This window comes from Chiloscyllium plagiosum, chromosome 34 (assembly GCF_004010195.1).
Source record: "Chiloscyllium plagiosum isolate BGI_BamShark_2017 chromosome 34, ASM401019v2, whole genome shotgun sequence".
In the NCBI taxonomy this organism is placed as follows: domain Eukaryota; kingdom Metazoa; phylum Chordata; class Chondrichthyes; order Orectolobiformes; family Hemiscylliidae; genus Chiloscyllium; species Chiloscyllium plagiosum.
Window position 1 is genome coordinate 31403622 of NC_057743.1, and position 25172 is coordinate 31428793.

A 25172-nucleotide genomic window follows, 5' to 3' on the forward strand; every position below is an offset into this window, starting at 1 on the left:
TGCCGTCTAAAGCAGGATTTGAGACCTGAAGGGTGGATGGTCATCCTATTCCAGTAGTTGTCAATGTGACAGTTGTACTCAATTTTTTGAGTAACTGGATGCTTCTAAGGATGCGCTGGGTATCTGTGAAGAATCTCTCAATCCTCAAATGTATCAAGATTGTTATATCACAGGGTTTTATCTTGTTTCTCCATAACTAGGTCATTGTAGCCTAGGCAGTAAGCTTTGCCAACATAGCTGACTTACCCAGATACAGGGTGCTGTAAACTGTACATTGTGTTGAAAGCACAATATTGTAATGCAACAACTTTTTCAACAGAAAAAGGATTTATCAGTGCACAAGTTAACTGTGGTCTTCAGTAGACATCGGAGTTTGCATTGCGTACCTTGGAAGCTGCCATGGTGCCCGTATCCTGGAGAAATCTCATGCTGTTTAATTTTGAAAGGTCAAATGCCTTACAAACTATCATGGAGCAGATGATAGTCCTTCTGAAGATGAAGTTCCAGTGCTTGTATTGGTATCGGGATGCCTTGCAGTAACACCTGAATGTAGTGTACTGTATAATCCTTTCATGCTGTGCCCTGCACAACAGGAGCAATCAAAGAGGGAATATAATGGATGCTGAAGAGCTAGAAGAACGGCAGCAGTCTTCCAAGATGTAAGGTGAAACCTTACATCTTCAGTGAATGCATGACTCCCTTGTTCCCCATTATCTGTCCTGCTTGTTATTTTCCCAATTAGTTGACCACTTTCCTTTTTACAGAATCATGTTGTTTCTGCCTAGTCATATATTTTTGTTAAATGGCCTGCTTTTACTTCCTGAATAATTGATCCTAGGATTTTTCCCATGTTAGGTTGGACTAACTAGCGTAATGTTTCCTGATTTCTATCTGCCTCCTTTTACTTTTTTTAAGGATATTTTTATTTTTAGCAAAAAAGTAATTTTTTCTTTGGAATATTACAACAAATGCAAAACCAAACAATTCAAACCAATATTAAAAAACAAATCCACTAATTACATAAATAACAACTAATAACTAAGTTAACAAAAGGAAAATCTTAACAATAATAATAATGATAATAACTATAACATAGCTTCGCAAAACAAAGCATTAGCCCTCGATCATTGAGCACATTAGTTTATATATATATTCAAATGCTCATAGATCCTCCCCTCTGGATCCCAGATTCATTACGTAGAATTGCCATGGCTATATAAAGGCTCTTATTAGTATGGCAGACAAATCTGTATCCAGGTAATCCAAAAAAGGCCACCACGTCTTATAGAAATTCTCATTTTTATGGTGTACCATACTTGTAGGAAAGTCCAAGGGGATGTGCTCCATGACTAGCTTATGCCAGCCCGCCAGCAACCAGGGAGATTTTCCGACACCCACCCTAATAGAATGTTCTTTCTTGCACAAAAAGTGAGGATACTGAAAAGCCTTTTTTTTTTGTGTGTGTGTGCATGTAATGAAAGTGCTTTAACAAAGCAAAGAAGAAGAGACACAGGGTCCCCCTCCACCTCCGTCCTCAAAGCTTTGTCGATTTCCCCTATCACAGCGCTCCCGTATGCCCACAGTCTGTGGCAGGACCAAAGACTTGCTTTACTTTTAGGACACTTTGGAGATGCTCCTGCTTTAAATTTAGCGAGGTGGTCTGGGGCTAGATGAACCCTGTGGAGAAGCTCCAATTGCAAGGTGTGGGTCCTGTTGCAAATCAAGATCCTTCTTGCATTTTCCCAGATAACTTCCCATATTTCAGAAGAGATCTCAACATCCAACTCCCTCTCCATACCTTTACAGAGCCGTTCGGTTTCATCCGAGGGAGCCTCCCCCAGTAGATGATGAGCGTTGCTTACAGTTAATGTACCCTCAGCATTCAACAGGCTCTTCTCCATGTCAGACCTAGAAGGATCCATTAGAAGTGTGGTCTCTTTTTTTTTTGTATGATATTTATAGCATAAAATAAACGAAAGCAGTCCCTACTGGGCAATTCGTTATTTTGAGCCACCTGGTCAAAGGACATCAATGTGTCCCCTTTGAATAAATCATCCAGGCAAGACACACTGCCCACAGTTTAAACCCAGAGTCCATCATCCCTGGCTGAAAGCCCGGCATACCAACTATGGGTGCCAAAAATGATGTTTTGGCAATATTGCCCTCCCCCTGAGGCATTGCCCTCCACACCTTGACATTATTGCAAATTATTGGGCTACGGCAATATTTTTCTTAATTATTCTCATTTTGTCTAAGAACAACAGGCTAATAAGGGGGCATCTTGCCTGAGGTGTTTTGATGTCTAACCAAAGTGAGGTGAGGACTCCCCCAAACCCCACCCCGGGCCCAACCATTCACGTAAGATAACAACAAACTTACCTGGTAGTTTTTGATATTTGGGAGGCCCACTCCTCCCAGTCTGTAAGATAAGTGCAATTTAGTTAATTTAATTCAGGGCCGCTTGCGATACCAGATAAAAGAACTGAACCAGCCGAACTAGCAAAAAGCAGAGGAAGCATTCACATGGGACACAACAGATGGGGCAAAATGCTCATTTTGTCGACTGCCCCTACAAAAATTAAAACTGCTTGACTGTACACCATTAGTGAGGACCATGGCAAGAGGTTCACTATACAAAACCTCCACCCACCTGATGAAGGTCTCTCCCAGGCCAAATCACTTCAAAGTATGAAAAAGATATGGCCACTTGCTCCTGTCAAATGCCTTTTCCACATCTAAGATCACTAATCTCTGTACCGATCACTGTTGACATACTTGGATCATGTTAAGTAATTTCTTGACATTGTCTGTCGATCTGCAACCTTTTATGAACCCTGTCTGATCCTCCTTAATGGTTGAGGGCAGTACAGCTTCTAGCCTTAATGCCAGAGTCTTAGGATTTTGAAGTCAACATCCAGGAGTGAAATGAGTCTATAGGTAGCACAGCCCTTTTTTAAGAATGAGAGATGTTTGCCTCTCTTAGTCGTGGCCTCCTCCCACCATCTCTGTGAGTCATTAAACAATCTAAGCATCAGCCCTGACAATATACTTATAAATTCCTATAGAACTCACTGAGGAGCCTATCAGGACCTGGCACCTTTCCACTTTGGAGCTGCCTCACAGCCCCCTTCAGCTCTTGCTATGACAATGGGGCATTGAGGAGAAACTCTTGTTCAGGGGTCACTCCCAGAAGGTCCAAATTCTTAAGATTCCATCCTAACCTGCCCATTCTCACAGCTTTCAGTTTGATGTAATTCAGTGTAAAATGTCTGGAATGCTGCATTAATCTTTTAGAATTGTAGGTCAAATTTCCAGTGTCCTCTCTGATCGAGGTAATGGCTTGGGGGACACTCCTTTCCCTAGCAAAGTACGCTAGGTACTTGCCCGGCTTATCCCCATGCTCAAACAGCCTTTAACTTGCAAATGTAAGCTCTCTGTTGGCTGTCCATGTGAGCATGGAGTTCAGTGCAGACGAAAGCACCGTGATCCTCTGCAAGTTAACCAGCAAGGGCCTGTCAAAGTATGCCTTTTCAGCTACTTTCAGATGCATTTCAAGCTAATGTTGCTGCTCACTCGTCTGTCACTTCTTACCGGCTGAATAGGAAATAACTAACCACCTAGCATAGACTTTAGCTGTTTCCCAAAAAAGCCCTGAACTCAGTAGAAAAGAATGCAATAAACTTGCTGTCCTTGAGGATGAAGGGGTCCAGTTGCCAGTGCCTTGAGGCTACCATGGTATCCTTACACTTAACCATTAAATACAGTGGGGCATGATCGGAAATAGATATTGCCAATTGTACGTGATGCCACCGAGCCCAGATGTGCTGCAGGCGTCAGAAAAAGATCAATCCTGGTATGGCATTTATGTGGGTTCAAAAAGAACGTGAAGTCCCTGCCAGTAGGGTGAGGGTGCCAACAAACATCTACCAACCCCAATTCAACACACAAATCCTTTAATTGTTTAGATCGCAAGGAAGATATTGGCGGGCCTTTGGGCAGTCTGTCTACTGTGAGATATTTGAGACAATTGAAATCCCCTCCTATGATAATATGTTCAGATGCAAGGTTAACCATTCTAGAAAATGTTTCTGTCAAAAATTTAAGGGGGTGGGCCGGGGGTCAGTGAACACTTAAGATCCTGTATTCTTCCTCGGGTATCAAAGCTTAAAGGATTACAAGACTTCCGTGTGTTTTTAATGCACTCTAATAACTTAAACGGGAAATTCTTTCTAACTAAAATTGCCACCCTCCTCTACTCCTCATATTGAAAGATGAAAAATAAATCCAGTCATAACCGTTCTGTTGCAGCTTCAATGCTCTGCAATATCCAAGTGTGTTTCTTGTAATAAGGCAACATTCACCCTATCCTTTTTAAGCCTGGAAAGTGCCATCTTCCTCTTGACAGGAGAATGACTCCATGCACATTCTCCCAGTGTCTGCGTGAGTTTCCTCCAGGTGCTCCGGTTTCCTCCCACAGTCCAAAAATGTGCAGGTTAGGTGAATTGCCCACAGTGTTAGATGTAGGGATAAATATAGGGGAATGGGTCTGGGTGGGTTGCGCTTCAGCAGGTCGGCATGAACTTGTTGGGCCGAAGGGCCTGTTTCCACACTAAGTAATTTAATCTAATCTAATCTAATCTTCCAGGTGCACCACTTAAACACATCCTTAGCCATAACCTTCTATAGGACCATTTAGACTCCAGAGAGGACGAACCTGAACTATGTAACCCATCCCTTTAACATAGAGATTAAAGATAAAAACTCTATCCATCTCAGGCATCATTTCACACAACCCCTGCCAGAAAGGAGACTCCATCAATCCTTTTTAAAGAAAAACAAACCCAAACAGCTCTGTCCTCTACGCCTATTCAGCTGTTCAACTTAAGTCAATGTGCCAGTAAAGTTCTTCGCTTTCTCTGGCAAGTTGAACAAATGTATGGATCCATTATGATTGATCCGAAGCACCGCTGGATACCTTAAAGAATACTGGATCCCAAGCGCTCTCAATCTCCCCTTGTTGCCATTGTTCCTTTTCTGAACCACCACCACCACCGAGAAGTCTTGAAAAAACATGACCCTTGAGCCGCCATATACCAATGCTCTTGAATCCCTCTCTGGAATGTAGAGGCTTCCATGACCCTCTGCTTGTCTTTGTAATGATGGAAGCTTACCAGGATAGTGCACAGGCGCTGATCTGCACCTGGCTTTCGTGCCACGATCTGGTGGGCTCTTTTAATTGTTACCTTTCCCTTCTCAACCTCCAAACCAAGGAATTCCAGGAACCACATCACGAAGAACTCCAATGGCTGCTCACCTTCTGTCCCCTCTGGTATGCCAACAACGCACAAATTCTTTCTTCTGCTCCTGTTTTTGAGATTGTCCACCAGACCTAACAGACCATAGATCTGTGTTTCCAGAGCTTCAATCCGGCTCTTGGAGGAGTCAGTCTCTGCCTCTACCCCTGCAGCCTGGCGCTCGAGCTCATCCGGTCCTTTTTCCCAAGTTTTGCAGCATAGCAGATACAGGAGCCAGCTTCTCCTCAGTTTTATTTTTCTTCTTTTTTTCCTCCCTGGATCTGCGTCCCCAGGACCTCATGAGATTTGGCCAGCTCCTCAACCAGGGTCTTCTGAGTAAGCAAGCCCTCTGCTTCAGAGGGCTGGGCCAGGTGAGCTACCTCCTTTTTTTTTCAGCGTTCCCTAGCTGTAAGGGCAAAGGTGAGTTGTTTTTTTTTAGGTTTCTAGCTCCTTTACTGTATTTTTACTCACTATTAAGTGTTTGGGATGGGTTCTGGCTCTGTTGGGTTGGTGTTGCAGCGCGGGGCCCAGCAAATGTGATCCTAACAGGACGCCGCCATCTGGGATCCCCCGCCTCCTTTCTTAAATGGTGTTTATATTTGTTGTTTTCCAATCTACTCAACTTTCCAGAAACTAAAGAATTTTGGAAGATAACTAATGTTAATGGTTTCTCTGCAATTATTTCTAGGAAGACCCATGGATACAAGGGTACAAGAAACTTGTCAATCTTTAGCCCAGTAGTTTGTCAAATATCTATATTTTTTCGCCTTGAGAGTGATTTGTTTTAAATTTCCTCCCTGCCTTTTCCCTCTTGGTTTTTCAAATATTTCTGGGATATCTTTTGTGCCTTCTACAGTGACGAATCGTTCAAAATACCTGTTCAACACTGACTTGTTTCCCATTACGAGTTCCCCAGTACCATCCCTACAGGGGCTACCACTTATCTCAGCTACTCTTCCTTTTCATATGCTTGTAGAAACTCTGATCCAGATTTTCCAGGGAATGGCAATCTCTCACAGAGTACACTCCTTTTTATAAATATAAGCTCTGCATTTCTGATCAGAGATTCCAATCAGAGTCCCTTTTGAAATGCAGAACTGTACTTCCATTCTGACAAGTCCCACATAGCATAGAACAGTTGGGGGAATTCAAATCATACCCCTTTGGCACAGCAGTCAGTTTCCATTTTCTGAAGCATAAAAGTCCAGCATCACAGCTGTACAGTTTTGATAGCTGTAGTGCAAAGGGAGCTTATATAAGATATTTGTGTGCGTAGGCTGCCAAATGAGTAGGATCCAAGGTGGTAAGGGTGCCAGGTAGATGATTGAGTGTTTTTAAGGGTAAGTTGGGGTGGGTGGGAGATGTTGGGTCGTGTGTAGTATAAGTTTGAGGGTCACTTTTAATCGCTATCCAGGAACTAGAATATGGAAGAAAACCATCAACTTAGTAGAACCCTTCATATTTTCTGATTTTAAAAGGATATTTTGAGAGTTTTGTGTTCTGGGAATTACCCAGCGGAATCTTCAATTTCTTGGGCAATTCTTTGGCGTTATCTTTTTTTCATAAATGTCACTCCTTGCTGGATTCTGAAAGGTTCCAATCTTTTGACCTGCCACTAATCTTCACAGAACTGAATGTCGTTAAATTCTATGCTTAAATTATAAACATTGCACATATAATAAATTCCCCATCTGTCTCAAGCCATGAGTTGCTCTGGCACTGAGTTTTTCTTTTTACAGGAATTCATATTGGTGTTTGTCAACCTGACCTCATGTTTCATAACAAGTTGATTAATTAGCCTGAAAGTAGGCTCTTGCACCCTTAACTCAATTTTAAATTTTGTATTGTTGTTGTAGACTGTTTTTCTGTCTCTCCATGTATTATCCCTCTTTTCAATGTGCTATTCCATAGTATGAGGAACTAACTGAGACCTCACTAGGTTGATGCAACTGTCAGCTGATCTTTTTTTAACCCCATTCTGTCTATGGGCCTGACACTAATTGAGCTTTTAACATTATGCCCTACCTTCTGTTAAGAAATTACCCAAAGGCAAATCTCAAACCTCCTTAAGATGCTTGTATTGTGGTGAATTTACCAAGTTGAATTTACTTAACTGTGAATGTTTCTTAGTTGTGATTTCCACAACTGTTAATACTGATTTCTTGTACAAGCTCCCAGCTAGTTAAAAGTTATTGCTGATTTATACTGTTTACCCAATCATATCTTTGCAAAATAGCTGTGTTGTTCTGTTTGATGTGAAAGATTGTCAGTCTAATTTAATGCCCTTCTAGTCGATGTGCTTATAAATATAAAGGCAATAAATGAACTCTAAATGGATCAGTGAAGATGAACACTGGCACCCTCAATGTTGGAGGTAGGCAGCACAGTGAAAGCATTTAAGGATTTGAAATGATGTTATTCATGGAAAAATATCCTTTATCTATCTTTATTTACATAACCATACAAGAGTGAAGATGAACACTGGCACCCTCAATGTGGAGGTAGGCAGCACAGTGAAAGCATTTAAGGATTTGAAATGATGTTATTCATGGAAAAATATCCTTTATCTATCTTTATTTACATAACCATACAAGGCTAGGTAAGAGATTGCAGAGATATTGATTAGAGTCCTTTTTTTGTTGTTAGCTGTATTTTACACCAAAGCTCGAGAATGTTGAACACATTACCTCCAAGTACAATCTCAATCACTTGAGGTGTTTGAAAGAGAACTAGACAGTTAGTTAGTTTAGAAGTATAGGTTTCTAGCAATTAAAGGATGAGAACTGAGATGAATTGATATATAGATGCAGGTTTGAAGGGCTATATTAGATATTTTTACCCAGAATCAGCTATACCAGCAGTTTTATGAAGGATGATAACTATTCTATTGCCCTGATTTTCCTCTGCTTAAAATACTAATCCACATTTTTTTGTGCAGTCTTGCAGAGGATGTAAGTAATGCTGTATGGCCCTTGACTCTACTACAAGGGCAACAACATCTCCACATCTACCCTGTTAAGACACTTAAAATATCTTAAGTTTCAAAGGAATTATCCATTCATAAACTCAGTGATTTGCCAACTCTCATCACATTTCCCAAATGTTGTTACGACAGCAAAATCATCAACCATATTAGTTTTTTTTATATCAAATGAATAGCTTTTACTTTTTTGTCAGATATTAAAGTCCCCATGGTTAACAGGAATTGATTGTGCTAAATTGATGAGATTCCATATTTACTCATTAAGTTTAAATTCTTGTCAAGAGCAAGCATGCAGGTTTATATGTTTTCTCTTTTAAAATTGGGCTACATTAATCAAGCCAATGTTTAAAATTAGAAATTGGAAAGGATAGTAAAGAGAAAATAATGAGTTCTAAGTTACCTAATTATGTGAAGCTTGATTAAGTGGTTCTCGAGCTGCCTACTTTATACAGTTTGCTCTGAAGGTATTTTTACCACTGCTGGTAGTGTTGCTGCTAGTGTTGTATTCCAATAAAGGCAAGTTGTCAGAAATTCTGTTTTGCAAAAGGCAAACCTTTCGTAAAGATACTCTCATTTCTGCATTAATCTTGCTCAGCACCATAAATATGTGTACATTGATCGGTCTGTTTGTCTTTCAATCACATTGTTTTTGTATGTTCATGTTGTGAGTGGATTTTTTTTTAATCTTCTGGTTCTCAGATCTTGGAAAGATGAGAGCTCTTTGATTTAGTTCTAATTTTCCAGTTGCCTTGGTTGAAAACTGCCTACAAGCTAGTGTCATATTACACAAACTTGACATTCGAGTGTAATTGTGCATGTAGCTCCACTGGCACACTTTCCCTACATTTTGGTTCCTATCTAATTCCTAACTCTTTTCAGACAACACAGCAATATATAACAACTCCCATCCAATGGTGCTAACATTTTTCTCTGTTCCTTCTGTTTGCAAGTTATATGCTGAGAATTGGGCACAATTCTAAATCTGTGTAGGGCTTTAAATGGACCTGGCACTGGGTGGACGAGGCTTTTGCTTGCTTCACTTCTGACCACTTGCAGTAGAAAGAGAGTGAAAGGAAATCAGAGAATAGATTTTTCTTTGTGGAGCCTAGATGACTGCAATTGAATCAGCTGCATAAATGCTATGTTACTGAAGCAGATCAAAGACTTGGAACAATTATCAGCTGTGCCTCTAATCAAGTGAGCCAGTACAATTACAATACTGGCATCTAGTTACCAATTTGGAAAATTGCCTAAATGTGTCCTGTCCATTTAAAAACTAGGACATATCCAATCCAGCCAATTAGAGGCATCAGTCCACTCTCAATCATCAGAAGTGATGGATGTTGTTAGTGATGTACCATCACGTAGCATTGAGTCAACCCGCTCAATGACATACAGTTTGGGTTCCACCAGGCCACCCTCAGCTCCTGGCCTCATTACAGCTTTGATCCAAACATGGACAAAAGGGCTAAATTCACGGGAAGGATAAGATGGATGCCTTTGACTATAGCATCAAGCAGCCATAGTAAAGTTGGAGCTAGTGAAATTCTGGTGAGAAACTCTCTGCTGGTTTGATTTATACAGAGTACAAGGAAAGACTGTTGCAGTTGTTGGAGGTCAATCACTCAAGCGTAGGATAATGCAGTGGAGGGGCTCCTTGGGATAGCGTCCCAGGCCCAACACTGCTTCATCAGTGACCGTGCCCTTACAATAAAGTCGGAAATTGGGATATGTGCTGATTTCACAAGATTTATTGTTGAGGATTTCTTGTTTACTGATGATATGTCCAAATAGCGCAAGACCTGGGCAACATTCGTGCTTGGGGTCATTGTGACATGAATTGTTCTTGCCAAATAAGGACCATCTCCAACAAGAGAGAACCAAGTGCAAATCCATCCAGGACAAACCAAACTGTGTGATTGCCACCCCAATCATTATCTTGCATTTACTGTATCCACAAATGAGAGACAGTGACAGAAGTGTGTGCAACATACCAAATGCACTGCAGAAATCTGCCAAGCTTCCTCCTAAAACAGCATCCTGACTTGGAACCATATCATTGTTTCTTTTCTGTTGTTGGGTAATAAGTCTTTACTCCCTAACAATACTATGAGATTAACTACTCTAGATAGATTACAGCAGTTCAAAAAGGCAGCTCATATTGACTTTCTTGAGGATAGTTAGAGCCAGATAGTAAATGCTGACCTTGTCAGACGTGCATATTCCTGAAAAGAATATTTTTTTTAAAAATTGAGTGCTGAAAATATGGTTCTCAGAAATTTTAGGGGTTAAGAGGAGGTTAAGCACAGTGCAGGTGGGGTGTGAGGCAATGGAAGGCTCTGAACAACAAGATAACTGTTTAAAAATTGAAGCGCTAGTGGATAGAGAACGAGTGCTATTCGGCAAACAATGTTGTTGACTGAAATGAACTTGTTGCAAGTTGTTGGAGCATAATTTGTGGTGAACTCCAGTTTATGTAGGGTTGGAAATGGGCGGCAAGTCAAACAATCACTAGTAGTCAAATAAGCAACTCAATGCAATAATCAATTCTGTGCTAGAGCAATAAGTTACCCAATGTGTAGTGGCTGGGCTGTAATTTGCTGGTTGAATTTAAAACAAAAGAAATTATTAGAATACAACAGAAGTGACATTATGGAAAGCAAATTGCATTCTTAACGGCCAGTGCTTGTAATTATTGCCCTCCTCTGAGAAGAAAAGACTACGAGGAGATTTGAATGAGGTTTTCCAAGGAGAAAGTGAGGACTGCAGACACTGGAGAGTCAGAGTTGAGAGTGTGCTGCTGGAAAAGCACAGCAGTTCAGGCAGCATCTGGGGAGCAGGAGAATCGATGTTTCGGGTATAAACCCTTCATCAGGAATGAAGTCTTCCAAATTGTGAGAGGTCTGTACAGAGTAAACAGAGGAACTGTTCCTGCTTGTGAAAGGGTCAAGAATGAAAGAGCACATCTAAAATGATTTGCAATCGATGTAAATGAATGTGAGAAAGCACCACTTGTGCACAACTGTTTTGCATACGGTAGAGACATTCAAGAGGGCATTAATTGATTTTTTTTAAAAATAGAAATAATATGCATGATTATAGAGAGTGTACAAGAAAATAGTACGGAGCTGTGGTCCTTTGGAAAGCTGATATAGACATAATGGTCCAAAAACATCTTCCATATCTTAACAATTCTGTGATTTCTGAGCAATATTTCTCCCAGTGAGAACCCACTTGCCAACCAATCAGTACTTTTTTCTCTTACACAGTGAAATACTGGTTTCAGTTTACATTAATATTTCTTGCGAATTATCCTGATGAGTACAAGATGGAAAGTTTCAGGAGAATGTTGGTTTTGTATTAGCCATGAACCAAAATAATACAAGGAATCACAGGTTCCATATGATGCCATTAATGTGTTCTGCAGGTAATGACATAAGACCAAGGTTATCTGAACACTTGCTGCATTGTAATATGTTTTGCTGAATCCAGTGTGGGTCTCTTGAATTGATCGTGTTGTATAGAACTACCGTGGAAATCTATTAAGAGGTTTAATGGAATTCTGAATTCACTTATACTGGTTTTGATGTAGTAAGTTTTTTTTTGTTTAAATCTTCACATCGCCAATTAAAAATTTGAGAAAATTACATTTCTTATGAACAAAGTTCAACTGTGTCAGTATCACTTTTTTTTTCATTTTCAACATATGCGTTCTAAAAGACTTCCACTACGTGTGTATTGTATTTTCTTTACATGGGATCATCTATGGACATTTTCCACTTTAAATTCAAATATGAAATTTTTTAAAAGAGGACTGACTGCATACGTAAGTTCAGTGACTATCTGGTAGAATGGACCCATAGTATGCCTCACATGTGTAGCATCAAGGGAATTTCAATTGGAAAGACTAAAATGAAAGCAATGAAAAAAGGCTGACTACCCAATCTGCTATCAGCAGTAATCCATCTCCTGCAGACACATTTGTGTTTTAATCTTTCCAAGGATATACAAAATCCGGGTTAGAAACCAACTTCAGCTTCAGCTCTAGGCTCTATGTGGCCTTCTATCCTGGAATGTATACTAATGTACTTCAGAGATAGACTTAAAAAGGAAAAAACCATGCTGTCACTGAATGGTGTTAGCCAGCCACTCTGAAAAGGAACCAAGCCAAAAGAATTTCAATTGACCAGCACACCCAAGAGTTTCTCAATCAACTATTCATCTACCAACGTCAGCACCACTGGTAATATACACTGTAATGAGTTGAACATTCTATTATGAGCTGCCAGAGGAAGTGGTGGAGGCTGGAACAAGTACAACCTTTTAAAAGGCATCTGGATGGGTTGATGAATAGGAAGGGCTTAGAGGGATATGGGCCAAATGCTGGCAAATGGGACTAGATTAACTTAGGATATTTGGTCAGCGTAGACGAGTCCGACCGAAGGGTCTGTTTCTGTGCTGTACATCTCTATGACTGTCTAATCTTCAAAGAAATCAAAGGCTCATCTGTAATTTGTAAACTTTTTTTGTATTCACTTTTGACCTTATCTGTGTGTATGTTCATTGCATTGTCATGTGTTCTCATGTCTTTAGTGACTAATAAACTTGCACTTGTTAATTCAAGAAAGTCTGGTTAAATTGGCTCCTTTTTAAACATCGATTAATGTGGTCTGGGAGAAAAGTGCCCCTGCCCCAGGAGCTTAATGATTTGTGATTTCACATCTGGGGAATTGGGGAAAATTGTTCAGGGATTGGGGTAACATTTCAAAGAAATGACTTATGAGTAGTTTGAAGTAGAGGGAAAAGGTATGTGTATGGAATGAGCTGCCAGAGGAAGTGGTGGAGGCTGGTACAATTGCAACATTTAAAAGGCACTTGGATGGGTATGTGAATAAGAAGGATTTGGAGGGATATGGGCCGGGTGCTGGCAGGTGGGACTAGATTGGGTTGGGATATCTGGTCGGCATGGATGGGTTGGAACGAAGGGTTTGTTTCCATGCCGTACATCTCTATGACTCTATAACAGTTTAGTATTTAATTCCTGTTGTAAAGCTGTTTTAAGTATTTTATTGCATATTTATTTTTGTTCTAGGAGGCACTGATGAAGCTTCACTCCTCACCAGGGCACGATGTTATGCACATCTTAACCAGAAGAAAACTGCTATCTTTGATTTTGGCACAATTCTAAAGGCAAACCCAAACCATGTACAAGCACGATGTGGACGAGCCTTCATGTATGTGATCCTTAATAAAAAAGAGGTAATTGCTGCCGATGTTATCATAAACTTTGAGAATAATTTCACCCAATTGAAATAATTCATATTTCTTTTGATTATTGCCACAGTTGGTAACATCCAATATGAAACTGAAATCTTGAATTGAGGTATAGAGTTAACTAGCCTTATCTGCTCCAAGCAACCACTTACACCCAAGGTTTTCCATTTTTTTTAGAACAGGGTGATTTATTTTAACTACAGGTATTTAAATAATATAAATTATGTTCTTTGTTCCATTACTAGTCGAATTGTTCAGGTAAATTGATTTGCTTCTTTTTACTTCATTTTTATATTTTTTGCGATTAAAAATCTGGATCATTTTGTCAGTCTATTTTCTTTGAAAATAGGTTTAGTTGCTTGAATTTTTCTTCCTAACCAGTTTCCAAAACTTGTAATTATTTTTTTTCCTTCTCTGGCCCTGTCTGCTGTATTTGCATCCTTTTTGGCTCAGGGTGAGCAAAACTGCATACCACGCTTCAGAATGAGCCTCTTTAGAGATTTGATCTGGCTTGTGCTCTAACAGTGTACACATAACATCAAGGACAGTGACTGAATTCTAAATACTACATTTGTAATCCTTCTATGCATCTAATTTCAATACAACTACTTAAGCTTTTTTTATGGAAAAGAAAAAAAAGAGTTGTTTTGAACTCTTAGTTTTCTCACCTTTTGATCTGTGTTCTCACTGAGATGTGAGCGGTACACTGTCTTTATCTAATTCCATTACACTATGAATCACAAAAAAAAATTAATTCCTTAAACAAATACTAATATGACCAATGGTATTTTCCTCTATCTTAGACTGTAAAGAAACCTGCTTGATGGATCTTATTTCACTTTAAGACAAAATTCCTGAAGTTCTGGCAGAGGAGATGTTGACACTAGACCCTGGCTGCCTGGTCCAAATGTTATCAGTTAACAGCATTCCCTAACATGGAGAAGACAACAGTTAGAGATTTCAATCGACTGACAGCCTCACTCTGTTCCCTTAGAACTCCTCTTCGGTATCCCCTGAATTCTCATAAGTAATCTATTGAACATTTTGCAACTGGCTCCTCCCCTATTACTGAGCAGAATTGAATATTACCAATCAGAATCTTTTGGAATGGTGCTGTCTATAAATCATAGAATCCCATACAGTAGGGAAGCATGCCATTCAGCCAGTTGAATCCACACCGATCTTCCGAGGAGCATCCAATCCTAACCCCAACTCTATCCTTGTGATGTACCCTGCATTTCCCATGGCTAATCCAAATAGCCTGCACATCACTGGACACAGGTGAACAATTTACCATGGCCAATCCACCTCACTTGCACATCTTTGGACAGTGGGAGGAAACCATTCTGATGTGGGGAGAATGTGCAAACTCCACACCAGCCTTAGGGTGGAATTTAAACTGGGTCCCTGGCGCCGTAAGGCAGCAGTGCTAGCCACTGAGCCACTCTGCCCATCCTATCATATTATCAATAATAAATTGCTGACTTGCTCCGTACAAAAAAGGATACAAATAGAGGCTTTCATCACAGTGGATTGACTTAACGATGACTACTATTGTGTGACAGCATATAATGTAGTGTCACTGGACTAGTAATCCAGAGTCTCTGGCTAATGTTTTGGGTGCATGGGTTCAAATCTTATTAGTGGTGAAACTTGAATTCACTAAAATTTTGGAATAAAAAAGTTAGCCTAATGTTAACCATGTAATTATTGTTAATGGCAGTAAGTAAGAAAGGAGAGACTATGGACCAAGGGCAGGCAGACGGGATTAGTTTAATTTGGCATCATGTTCAGCACAACATCATGGGCTAAAGGGCCTGTTCCTGTGCCATGCAATTTCTATGTTCTTAATCCAACCTGGTTTACTAAATCCTTTAGAGAGGAAAGTCTGTCATTCTACATGTGACTGGGGACACATTACAATGTATTTGACTCTTAACAGACCTTGGGGCAATTAGGAATGGGCAATAAATGCTGGTCTCATCAGCCACACCTACATCCCATGAGCAAATTTTTTAAGTTATACAAATATCCATGATTCGTTTTGTCTGTGGGACTTGTGTACTAAATGTGTGTATACATCAGAGATTTGTTTTGAATGTGACAGAACCCAAACATGTGCATGACATTCGAAAATCATGTCCCTGAACTCTTCCACGTACACTACTCACATTCTGGTGAGCGAAATAACATTGATTTGTTTTGTAACGAAAATCAAATGACCACAAGTGTGATTTTGACACATACTATTAGAATGAATAGGAATGATTTATACTATTGTAAGCCTGCATATCTTGACAGCACCTTCGACAGTATAACATATCGGGCTTTTTCTTCAGACTTCAAATTTCAGTATAATTTAAGTTTGGACATGTCCATTCTCAACTGATATCTGCTTCAGTTACTAATTTATTCTTCAATGCTTCAAACCTTTGAGATACAGATATCTATAGTTGCCTTGATAAATGTTTCAAAATGCAGACAACAGCTGGAACAAAAAAGAAAGAAGTGACCCTACTGCTAAAGGCATTAATTAACCATTCAGGCAAAATAATAGAACTGACGCCTTGATGGCTCATTTAATCCACATTTACAAACCAAGTTCTTCTTAATTTTCATTTCATTGGTAAAGAACTGAGAAGGGCATGAAGACCTGCACAATTTGTTCCCTGTTGATGAAAATAAATGCTTTATTTTGACCTTCATGCCATCCTTTCCCCATCTATAACTTCCTTGCGTGTGGGGTGCAGTTTTACAGATTGATGATCCTAATGCTTTTCTTTTCTTTGATGTACTTTGGTCAGCTGGGTGTCTGAAGTGTACTGACACTTTTAACAGTCCTGCAGAATTCCCAAACAGAGTAATTTGAGATATCTAATTCAAGTTTTGGTTTGACTGATATTGAAGATGTCATTGCCCAAAGCCCCACTCCATCCTCAGAAGTACACTTAGTCCAGAGAATTTAGTCACAAATTACAAATACTCATGGCTTACTAACGAACAAGTATAAATACATAGTGTACTGAAATTTATAGTGTTCAACCAACTAAAATCATGCAGTTTATCAGCAATGGATAACATTGTCATTACTTGTCCAGTTGATATTAGCCAATTTGTTAGGACATTTTTCCAGCTAATTCTTTGAACCAGAATGAGAAGTATTTAGTCCTGATGACACATTTTTTTATATAGATATTTTTATTGAAAATTTAACATGTTTTTACAAGTTTACAAAAGAAAACTTAAAAAAACAAGTATAAACATTGATCTACAGTTAAATCTTAAATAAATGATAACCAAAATCTGTCAAACAAGAAAACAGAAATACCAAGAGAAAAAAAAAGACAAAACTCAACTAACTACTCATCTAACTTACAACAGTATAAAACATATTTGAACGGAGATCTACCCCCTTATTCCCAAGGGGCATCACTTCCTTTCCAAAAAACCCATCATAACCTCTCCCAACCGGTGCCCCACCCTTGACCCAGGCGCCCCACGATAGGATAAAGAAAATTCAAGTATACTACTGAACGAGAACTAACAGTGAGTACCCTATCCTCCCCCCCCCACACCAACACCTGGATATATTTGGTAATGTTAATACCATATATGAACATATATGATTATAAAAGTACAGTCTCAGCAAATAATAATTAAATATATTAATACAAAATAACAGGGGAAAACAACCTCGCTCCCAAGGACAAAGATAAAATAGGATAAGGTAGCCACCTTCCCCCCCATCTACATTAACTAGCCCCCTGGCCTATATATAAAAAAAGTGAAGAAAATCGCTAAGTAAAGGATGAATAAATAAACCATTCTTCCCACCCCCCAGAGATAATATTAAACAGTAAGGTAATGAAAGGAAAAAAAAAGAGGGGGAAAACTGGGGTGGGGGTAGGGCAAAACAACATCAATTAACTCTTATAGTTTATCTAAGAGAGTCCAAAAGTTCCTTGGCCTTCTCCGGTGATCCGAAGTTATACACGGACCCTTCATGGCTGAAGCGTAGCATAGCTGGGTAGCGCAAGGAGTATTGAATGTTTAAATCCCTTAAACGCTTCTTTGCTTCATCAAATGCCTTCCTCTTTCGGACCAAAGCTGGGGAAAAGTCCTGAAATAACATTCTTTATAAGTCATAGCTTGGGGATCTTTCCCAAGATTTCTGGAGGCATCCAAGAGCATCTGCCTCACCTTTATAGCTCTGCAGCTGGTACAGGACCGGGCGGGGGCGCTGGTTCAAGTGGGCCCATGTATTGCGACCCGGTAGGCCCATTCCACCCTTACCCGGCCTGATCCAGCCTCCAGATTCAATAAGTGCGGAAGCCACTGTTCAAGGAACCTTGTAAGCTGGCCGCCTTCTTCCCGTTCAGGAAGGCCCAGCAAACAAATATTTCTTTGACAACCTCTAAGGTTCTCTAAGGTCTGGACTTGCTACTCGAGAGTCCGGACCCGATCCACAGCCGATTCTGCAATGGCCTCGGAGGTTGTGGCCTTTAACTCCGCCCCTCCGCAGCATTCAATTTATTCGACGTCTCTGCCGTGCTTTTGTAGCGCGGCCGAAAGTGAATTCCATTGACTTCAGGACTCTTCAATGAAAGCATCGATCTTCGCATCGAGTTTGGAGATTATTTCCACGAGGCTCACCACCGTAGGCAAGTCCCCCGGGGCGGCTGCAGACGCCTCTGCTGTGGCTGGGGAGGGTGGGGGAGGGGCTCCTGCCTGCTGAGAACTGTGGGCTCCTTTCCCCCTAGTCATTTTTACAGGAGACTGAACTGTTAAATTTAGTACTGAACCACTAATTACATTAAATAAAAACTATTTTTAATTGATTTGGTGAGTGTGGTGGAGGAGGGTGGCCCAGTTTGCCCAGGTCTTGGGAGGAGCACTATAGACTCAGACTTGCTGAGTCGCCGCCATCTTGGATCTCCCCGAATGACCCATTAATGATTTGACAATATTTAATAATAATTTGAGAGCTCTTGTGTCATAGTGATAGTGTCTTTACCTTAAGGCATAGGACCCAGCTGGGTTCAAGTCCATTTCGTCCATGTTAATTAAAAATATCTGTAACATTACAATCTAGTACCATGCACTGCCCAATTCGCGTTAGGTTGCAGCATATACGATAAATGTGACTTTTTTGTTCTAACTTTCCATCATTGAAGCATTAGAGATATTTTGACCCCAAAGGCACAGAGATTATCTTTGTCCCCTATTTACTCACTCAGCTGTAAGGAGGAGGTTATTGTAGGTTAAGCAACTAAGATGTGAATTTGAACCCTTCCACCCAAGTTGATAGGATTGTTGAGAAGGCGTACGGTGTGTTGGCTTTCATTTGCAGGGGGATTGAGTTTAAAAGCCGCGAGGTTATGCCACAGCCCTATAATGCCCTTGTTGGATGACACTTGGAATATTGTGTTCCATACGGGTCGCCTCAATATAGGAAGGATGTGGAAGCTCTAGAAAGTGTACAGAGGAAATTTACCAGGATGCTGCCTGGACTGGAAGGTAGGTCTTATGAAGAAAGGTTGAGGGAGCTAGGGCTTTTCTCAGTGGAGTAAAGAAGGATGAGAGGTGACTTGATAGAGGTGTACAAGATGATGAGAGGCAAAGATCGAGTGGATAGACCAGAGACTTTTTCCCCAGGGTGGGAATGGCTATCACAAGGGGATATAATTTTAAGGTGATTGGAGGAAAGTTTGGGGGAGATGTCAGAGGTAGGTTCTCTACACAGCATGATGGGTGCGTGGAATGCACTGCCAGCAGTGGTAGTAGAGTCAGATACATTAGGGACATTTAAGCGACAGTTGAATAGACACATGGATGATAGTAAATGACTGTGTGTCAAGCACAAAGTCTCCAGGTAACTTCGTCCGATAGTTTCCCACAAAACCTGAAATATCCTCAATAACTTTAGATCCTCTAACATCTAACAAATGAAGTCAGTTATAACATCTGATAGGAGAGGTCAGCTAATTCAGCACACTAGGTTTCAAACATGGACCTGTATACACTGTACAGCTCACAACTACACCACCAAAGGTCACTCAACATCTGAGTTATCAGAAAACAACCATATCCTAAATCAATCACCTGATGAAGGAGCGTCGCTCCGAAAGCTAGTGTGCTTCCAATTAAACCTGTTGGACTATAACCTGGTGTTGTGTGATTTTTAACTTTGTACACGCCAGTCCAACACCGGCATCTCCAAATCAAAGAAAACATAGTAAGCATTCTGAACAAAAATGTCAGTATAATGTTTGCATATTAATTTTCAGACTTAAAAGTAAAACATGTACTTGAGACAACATTTGCTATTTTAAACAGCAAGGTAATGTCCAACTTCATAAGTCATGTCACTTAACACTTTCTTGTTCTCACTTCACTTTCTCTTGGATCTAATTGTGTGCTGCTTGCTTTTTAGAGCCTGTATTGCTGAAGGTAAGTTGCAGAGATTTGAAATGAAATCAAATAACACACTTAAATTACTGTAGAAGAGGAGAACTTGAGTTGTTAAGGATCTTTTAAGTGGTGACTTTGAGTACCATCTTGGGTCCAAATCAAAGAAACACTGTCTGGTTGGTTGCTTTAATTCAGCTGATTCAAATTGAATCAGTTGATCTTAACAACTAGACATTGCATCTTAGGCTAAAAAACAAGAGGAATTTTAACAAACTATTTCTGTTTCAAAGTGTTGACATATGTTGGTTAATAATTGCATAAGTATTGCCATAAAATTGCTGGGTTACAGATAAATAAGCTGGTGGATGCCTAATTGAGCACATTGACTCAAGTGCAATGTAATAAATTGGGATTGATATTTTGAGATCTATTTCATGCACTTTTTAATTTTTAAAAGTGGTATCCTAGTAGAGGAAATTATAGATTAAATAAAGTGTGTTTCAGAAATAACAATTTATGTTAAACTTACTGAATGTCAATGTGAGAACATGAATGAAAAATCCTGCTCGCTAACATTTAAATTGGCTGGCTCGACTTGAGGTACCCAACCATTTCATTGATAGCCTTTCCTACCCAAAATACTTTGCAAACATTGGCAATACAGATTTGCATATCATGTACTATTAGATTACTGCTTTGTAAAAGTATATTGATGGAGTTATGTCAGTGATCTGGGTTTTGTAAAGTTGCTGCCTGTTCAAATTGTTAACTATTTGAAATTTGGCAATGTTTGTTTGACTTTCTCTGTACATGTTTTTTTCTATGAATGCTTGCAAATCCACCAGTAAATTTAGTCTTGAGCAGTCATTTTCTTTTCAGATTGACAGGTTAGCACTGCTGCCTCACAGCGCCAGAGACCCGGGTTCAATTCCCGCCTCAGGCAACTGACTGTGTGGAGTTTGCACATTCTCCCAGTGTCTGCGTGGGTTTCCTCCGGGTGCTCCGGTTTCCTCCCACAGTCCAAAAATATGCAGGTCAGGTGAATTGGCCATGCTAAATTGCCCGTAGTGTTAGGTGAAGGGGTAAATGTAGGGGAATGGGTGCTCTTCGGAGGGTCAGTGTGGACTTGTTGGGCCAAAGGGCCTGTTTCCACACTGTTAGTAATCTAATCTAATCTAATCAGTCTGATTTTGGTTAACTCAGTGTATTTTCTTTTTGAATAGGCATTCCATTTTGTTTTTAATATAAATGATACGATAGTAGTAGAACATAGAAGAATACAGCGCAGTACAGGCCCTTTGGCCCTCGATGTTGCGCCGATCCAAGTCTTCCAGGTTTACAGTGTTTACACTAATGGATTTATATTACAAATTTTGAATCAGTTCAAAGCAATATTAACTTCATAACAAACGTTATAGATTAGCTGAATAAATCTGGAGTTAGCACTCTACCAAACACCAAAACAAAACTTAATGGGGTTAGTAGTTTAGCATTATGTGGAGTAGAAATTAGTGTTTTATATAAAAGCAGATTTACAGAATACTCCAGGCAAGTTTATTAATACTCCTGGCAATTTTTTTAAATGTATCTGTCCACAATTGTCATATTTATAAAACAGAGATATTGTGCCTTTTCTGCAATGTAAGCATTTAACTGATCAGATTCTCTCTTTCAGGACAGAAACACACAAGTTTAAGTTTAAACATATTTCTGATTGATTGACTGATATTTAAACTTAAGCGCCAGGTCACCGATCTAATAGCTGCAATACAAATTCAACCCGTAATTTAAATACTGATCCCATTGATGCCAAACTGCCAAGCTTCATAATAAGTTTGATTAATTTCTGCTCATTACTGATGATGATCAGTACATTTCCACCACACTGATTGTAAGACAGTTCGGCAAGCTGAATTTGGACATTGAAAACTGCTTAAGCATAGACTGTGGAAAAAGGCTCTTGTGATAGCGTCCCTTCCTCTGAAGCAGGATGGATGCATAATATCATCACTAAACAGGTTAATTACAAAATGTCTAGTCTGTCAGAAAACTGCTGTTTCTGAATATTTTTACCAGGACTGAAAATAGTTCTAAAGCTTTGATTGTGCCACATGCATATTGTTTATTTTCTTTTTGGGTTTTTTTGGGTCAGTTCACAAAATTCATTTATCGTGTATTTGCAAAATGTAACCAGTCTACAATCATACTTTTCAAATTGGGTAAGTAACTTGACAAATATATTCAGCGTTTAGTTGCTAACATTGTGCCTTAACAATAATACCGTGGATCAAATTGAATGACTAGGGTAGATACATGAATGAAATGCATTAGTAAAAACCCTTTTATTTCATTTTTTTCTTTTATCCAGGAGTCTTAAGACAAGGCTAAATGGATATGGTAGTTGAGCTTTTGTGCAGTCATCCTACTTCGAGCTTCCCAATATTACCTAACTCTGCTGATGCTAAAACCTCCCTGTTGTTTCACCTAGACTTGACCGTTTCAATAATCTCCTGCTCTTGCTCACATAAACTTCAGCACATCTATAATGTCTGATGTCCATTTCCTAACTTATATTCATCAATTGCTGCAAAGTGACTTATATTAGCTCCCAGTCTGGCCAAGCCTCGAATCATCCTTGACTTCAAATCACACCACAGCCTCTTTGAGAACTTTATATTGTCTCTCTTTATAACTTCCTGCAGTCTGCCCCAGCCATGAGCTTTGGAATTCACTCCTTAAATCCCTGGCTCTCCTCCATAAGATGCTCATTAAGACCTGTTATGGGTTTTGGTCATCTACACCATTATCTTCTTACATAGTTTTGTGTCAAATTATTTAATGTTCTTGTGAAATCCCTTAGGATACTGTACTGTATTAAGTGTGCAAATACAGTTTATTGTAGTGTTAGTAACACTAACCGAGCACAAGGATATTTCGCTACTTATAGTTCTGTCAAGACCTGTGCAATGTTACCTCTAAGCTGCCCACAACGCTCAGAATTGGAGCATGCTGATATGTGTGAAAATGCATGGACTTTCAATTCTAGAGGTCATTATAGCACACAGACATTGGAGATCCACAGAGCAACAGAAAAAAAACTCGAGTGAATGTTGAACATATGCAGTCTTTTGGACTCATTGCCTAAGGAATAATGTATTTGCCTTGAGTACAATAAGATTGCACAAAATTAGTTATTCCTGATGAAGGGCTTATGCGTGAAACATTGACCCTCCTGCTCCTTGCATGCTGCCTGACCTGCTGTGCTGTACCCACGCCACATTTTTCAATACTAATAGATTAATTTTAAGAATTCTACATCTAACTTTATAGTTTACATTTCAAAGTTTCTGAAATTGGTAGACCTTTCACTCTGTTTCTACTTTTTTTCCAAACAGGAAGCAGTACAGGACATTGTATTAGCTCTGCAGATGGATCAAAAGTTGGCAATTGAAGAAATCTCATCTCTGAAGCTTGAAGCTCAAAATCTAATTAGCTGCTGGCTGCATGATCACTGTATTAGCATTCTAACCAGGATGGCACAAGCAAAGGCAAAAGTCTCCAGTGAAGAATTGGTTAATCTTCTTGCAATTGGCCAATCTCTACTCCAGATAAATGGGAGAGGTTCAACCTGGCACATCCTGTATATTGACATATTGATTGCAGAAGGTAAAGCTCACAAGTTTAAAAGTATTAAGCTTAAAATGACACTTGTTTTGTTTTTGTTGTCTTTACAGTCATACATCTTCAGAAACCAAAAAAAGTGCAGATATTGTAGTTAAAGTGGAGGAATGTGAAATATTAGATTAAGCAAGCATCCTGAGAAGGACATCACTGCAGGGAATCACCTCCATGAAGGTGAATGTATCATTATTCAAAAAGGATTTGCGGAATAGGCCAAATAATTTTGGGCCAGTTATGTTGACCTCCCTAATGACCAAGATGACTCTATAAGTTACTGGAATCAATATTCAGAGATAGAAGTGGCCTTTACTTGGAAAGGCATGGACATTTGTGTTGCTAATTAAATTGATTTTTTTTGAGTAATTACAAGCAGGATCAATGAGGGTAATTTAGTGAGATGGATTTTAGTAAGGCTTAAAACAATGCCTCATATAGACTGGTCAGAAAAAGTTAAAACCCATGGAAGACAGAGGATGTGGAGCATTAGAAATGGCTCAGGATCAGGAAACCAAGAATAATGGTTGACCAATGGTTTTTGAGTGCAAAGCTATGTGTTGAGTCGTCTGCTGTTTGTGGTATGTAGTAATAATTTAGATACACATGTAGGACATATGATAGGGAATTTGCAGACGGCACAATAATGAGGCAAGTAGTCAACAATGAAAAGGATGGTTGCCGACCCCATGATTATGGGCAGGAGCCCTTCAGGAATCATGCTCCTGCCCAAAATGTCGATTTTCCTGCTCCTTTGATGGTGCCTGACCTGCTGTGCTTTTCCAGCACCACTCTAATCTTGATTGTAATCTCCAGCATCTGCAATCCTCACTTTCGCCTGAACTGCAGGATTATATCAATGGTATGATTGAATTCCATTTGCCACTTTTCCAGACATTCCATCTGGAAAGGTGCGGTTTTATGCATTTGGGGAGGGCAAGGAAATGCAAGCTAACTGGGAGGAAATCATGAAAGGTAGAAAAATTGAGAGACCTTGCAGCACATGTCCACAGTTCCATAAAGTTACATAACAATTAGATAAGAGAGTACATGTAGCATATGGAATCCTTTCCTTCACGAGGTGAGGTATTCAGAAGCAGAGGTGTAATTTGAGAACTATTTCAGACATTGATTAGATCACAGATGGAGGTTTGTTTTCAGGTATGGTCGCCACATTAGAGGAGATGCAAGTACGAGGTGAGAAACACTATTTTTTTTGTAGAATGGGATGTCTGGGTTTCGAATGCACTGCCTAGAAGTGTATTGGAAGCAGGTTCAGTCAAAATATTCAAGGGGACATTGGATGATTAGTTAAATAGAAACATGCTGGTGACAAACTCATGTTTTTTCCAAGTCAACATGTTCAGAGCAGGTGCACTGAATGGCGTCTTCCTACATTGTACCAATTCCATGATTCTCTGATTTGCTCCAGAGAGAGTACAGAGAACATTTACAACAAAGTTGCCAAAGCTTGACTATTACAGGTAAGGAAAGATTCAATAGGCCAGGCTTGTTTTTCTTGGAATAGAATTGGC

The 25172-nt window shown here is 39.7% G+C and overlaps 1 protein-coding gene across 2 annotated transcripts in view; it reads left to right on the plus strand.

Moving 5' to 3' along the window:
- The window catches only part of ttc34 (tetratricopeptide repeat domain 34), a 76743-nt gene that overhangs the window by 39358 nt on the left and 12213 nt on the right, over window positions 1–25172 (plus strand). For both annotated transcript variants that reach the window (XM_043676069.1, XM_043676071.1), the window contains 2 exons: window positions 13370–13536; window positions 23358–23628. In XM_043676069.1, the coding sequence (XP_043532004.1) occupies window positions 13370–13536; window positions 23358–23628 (438 nt within the window). The remainder of the gene's footprint in view (window positions 1–13369; window positions 13537–23357; window positions 23629–25172) is intronic.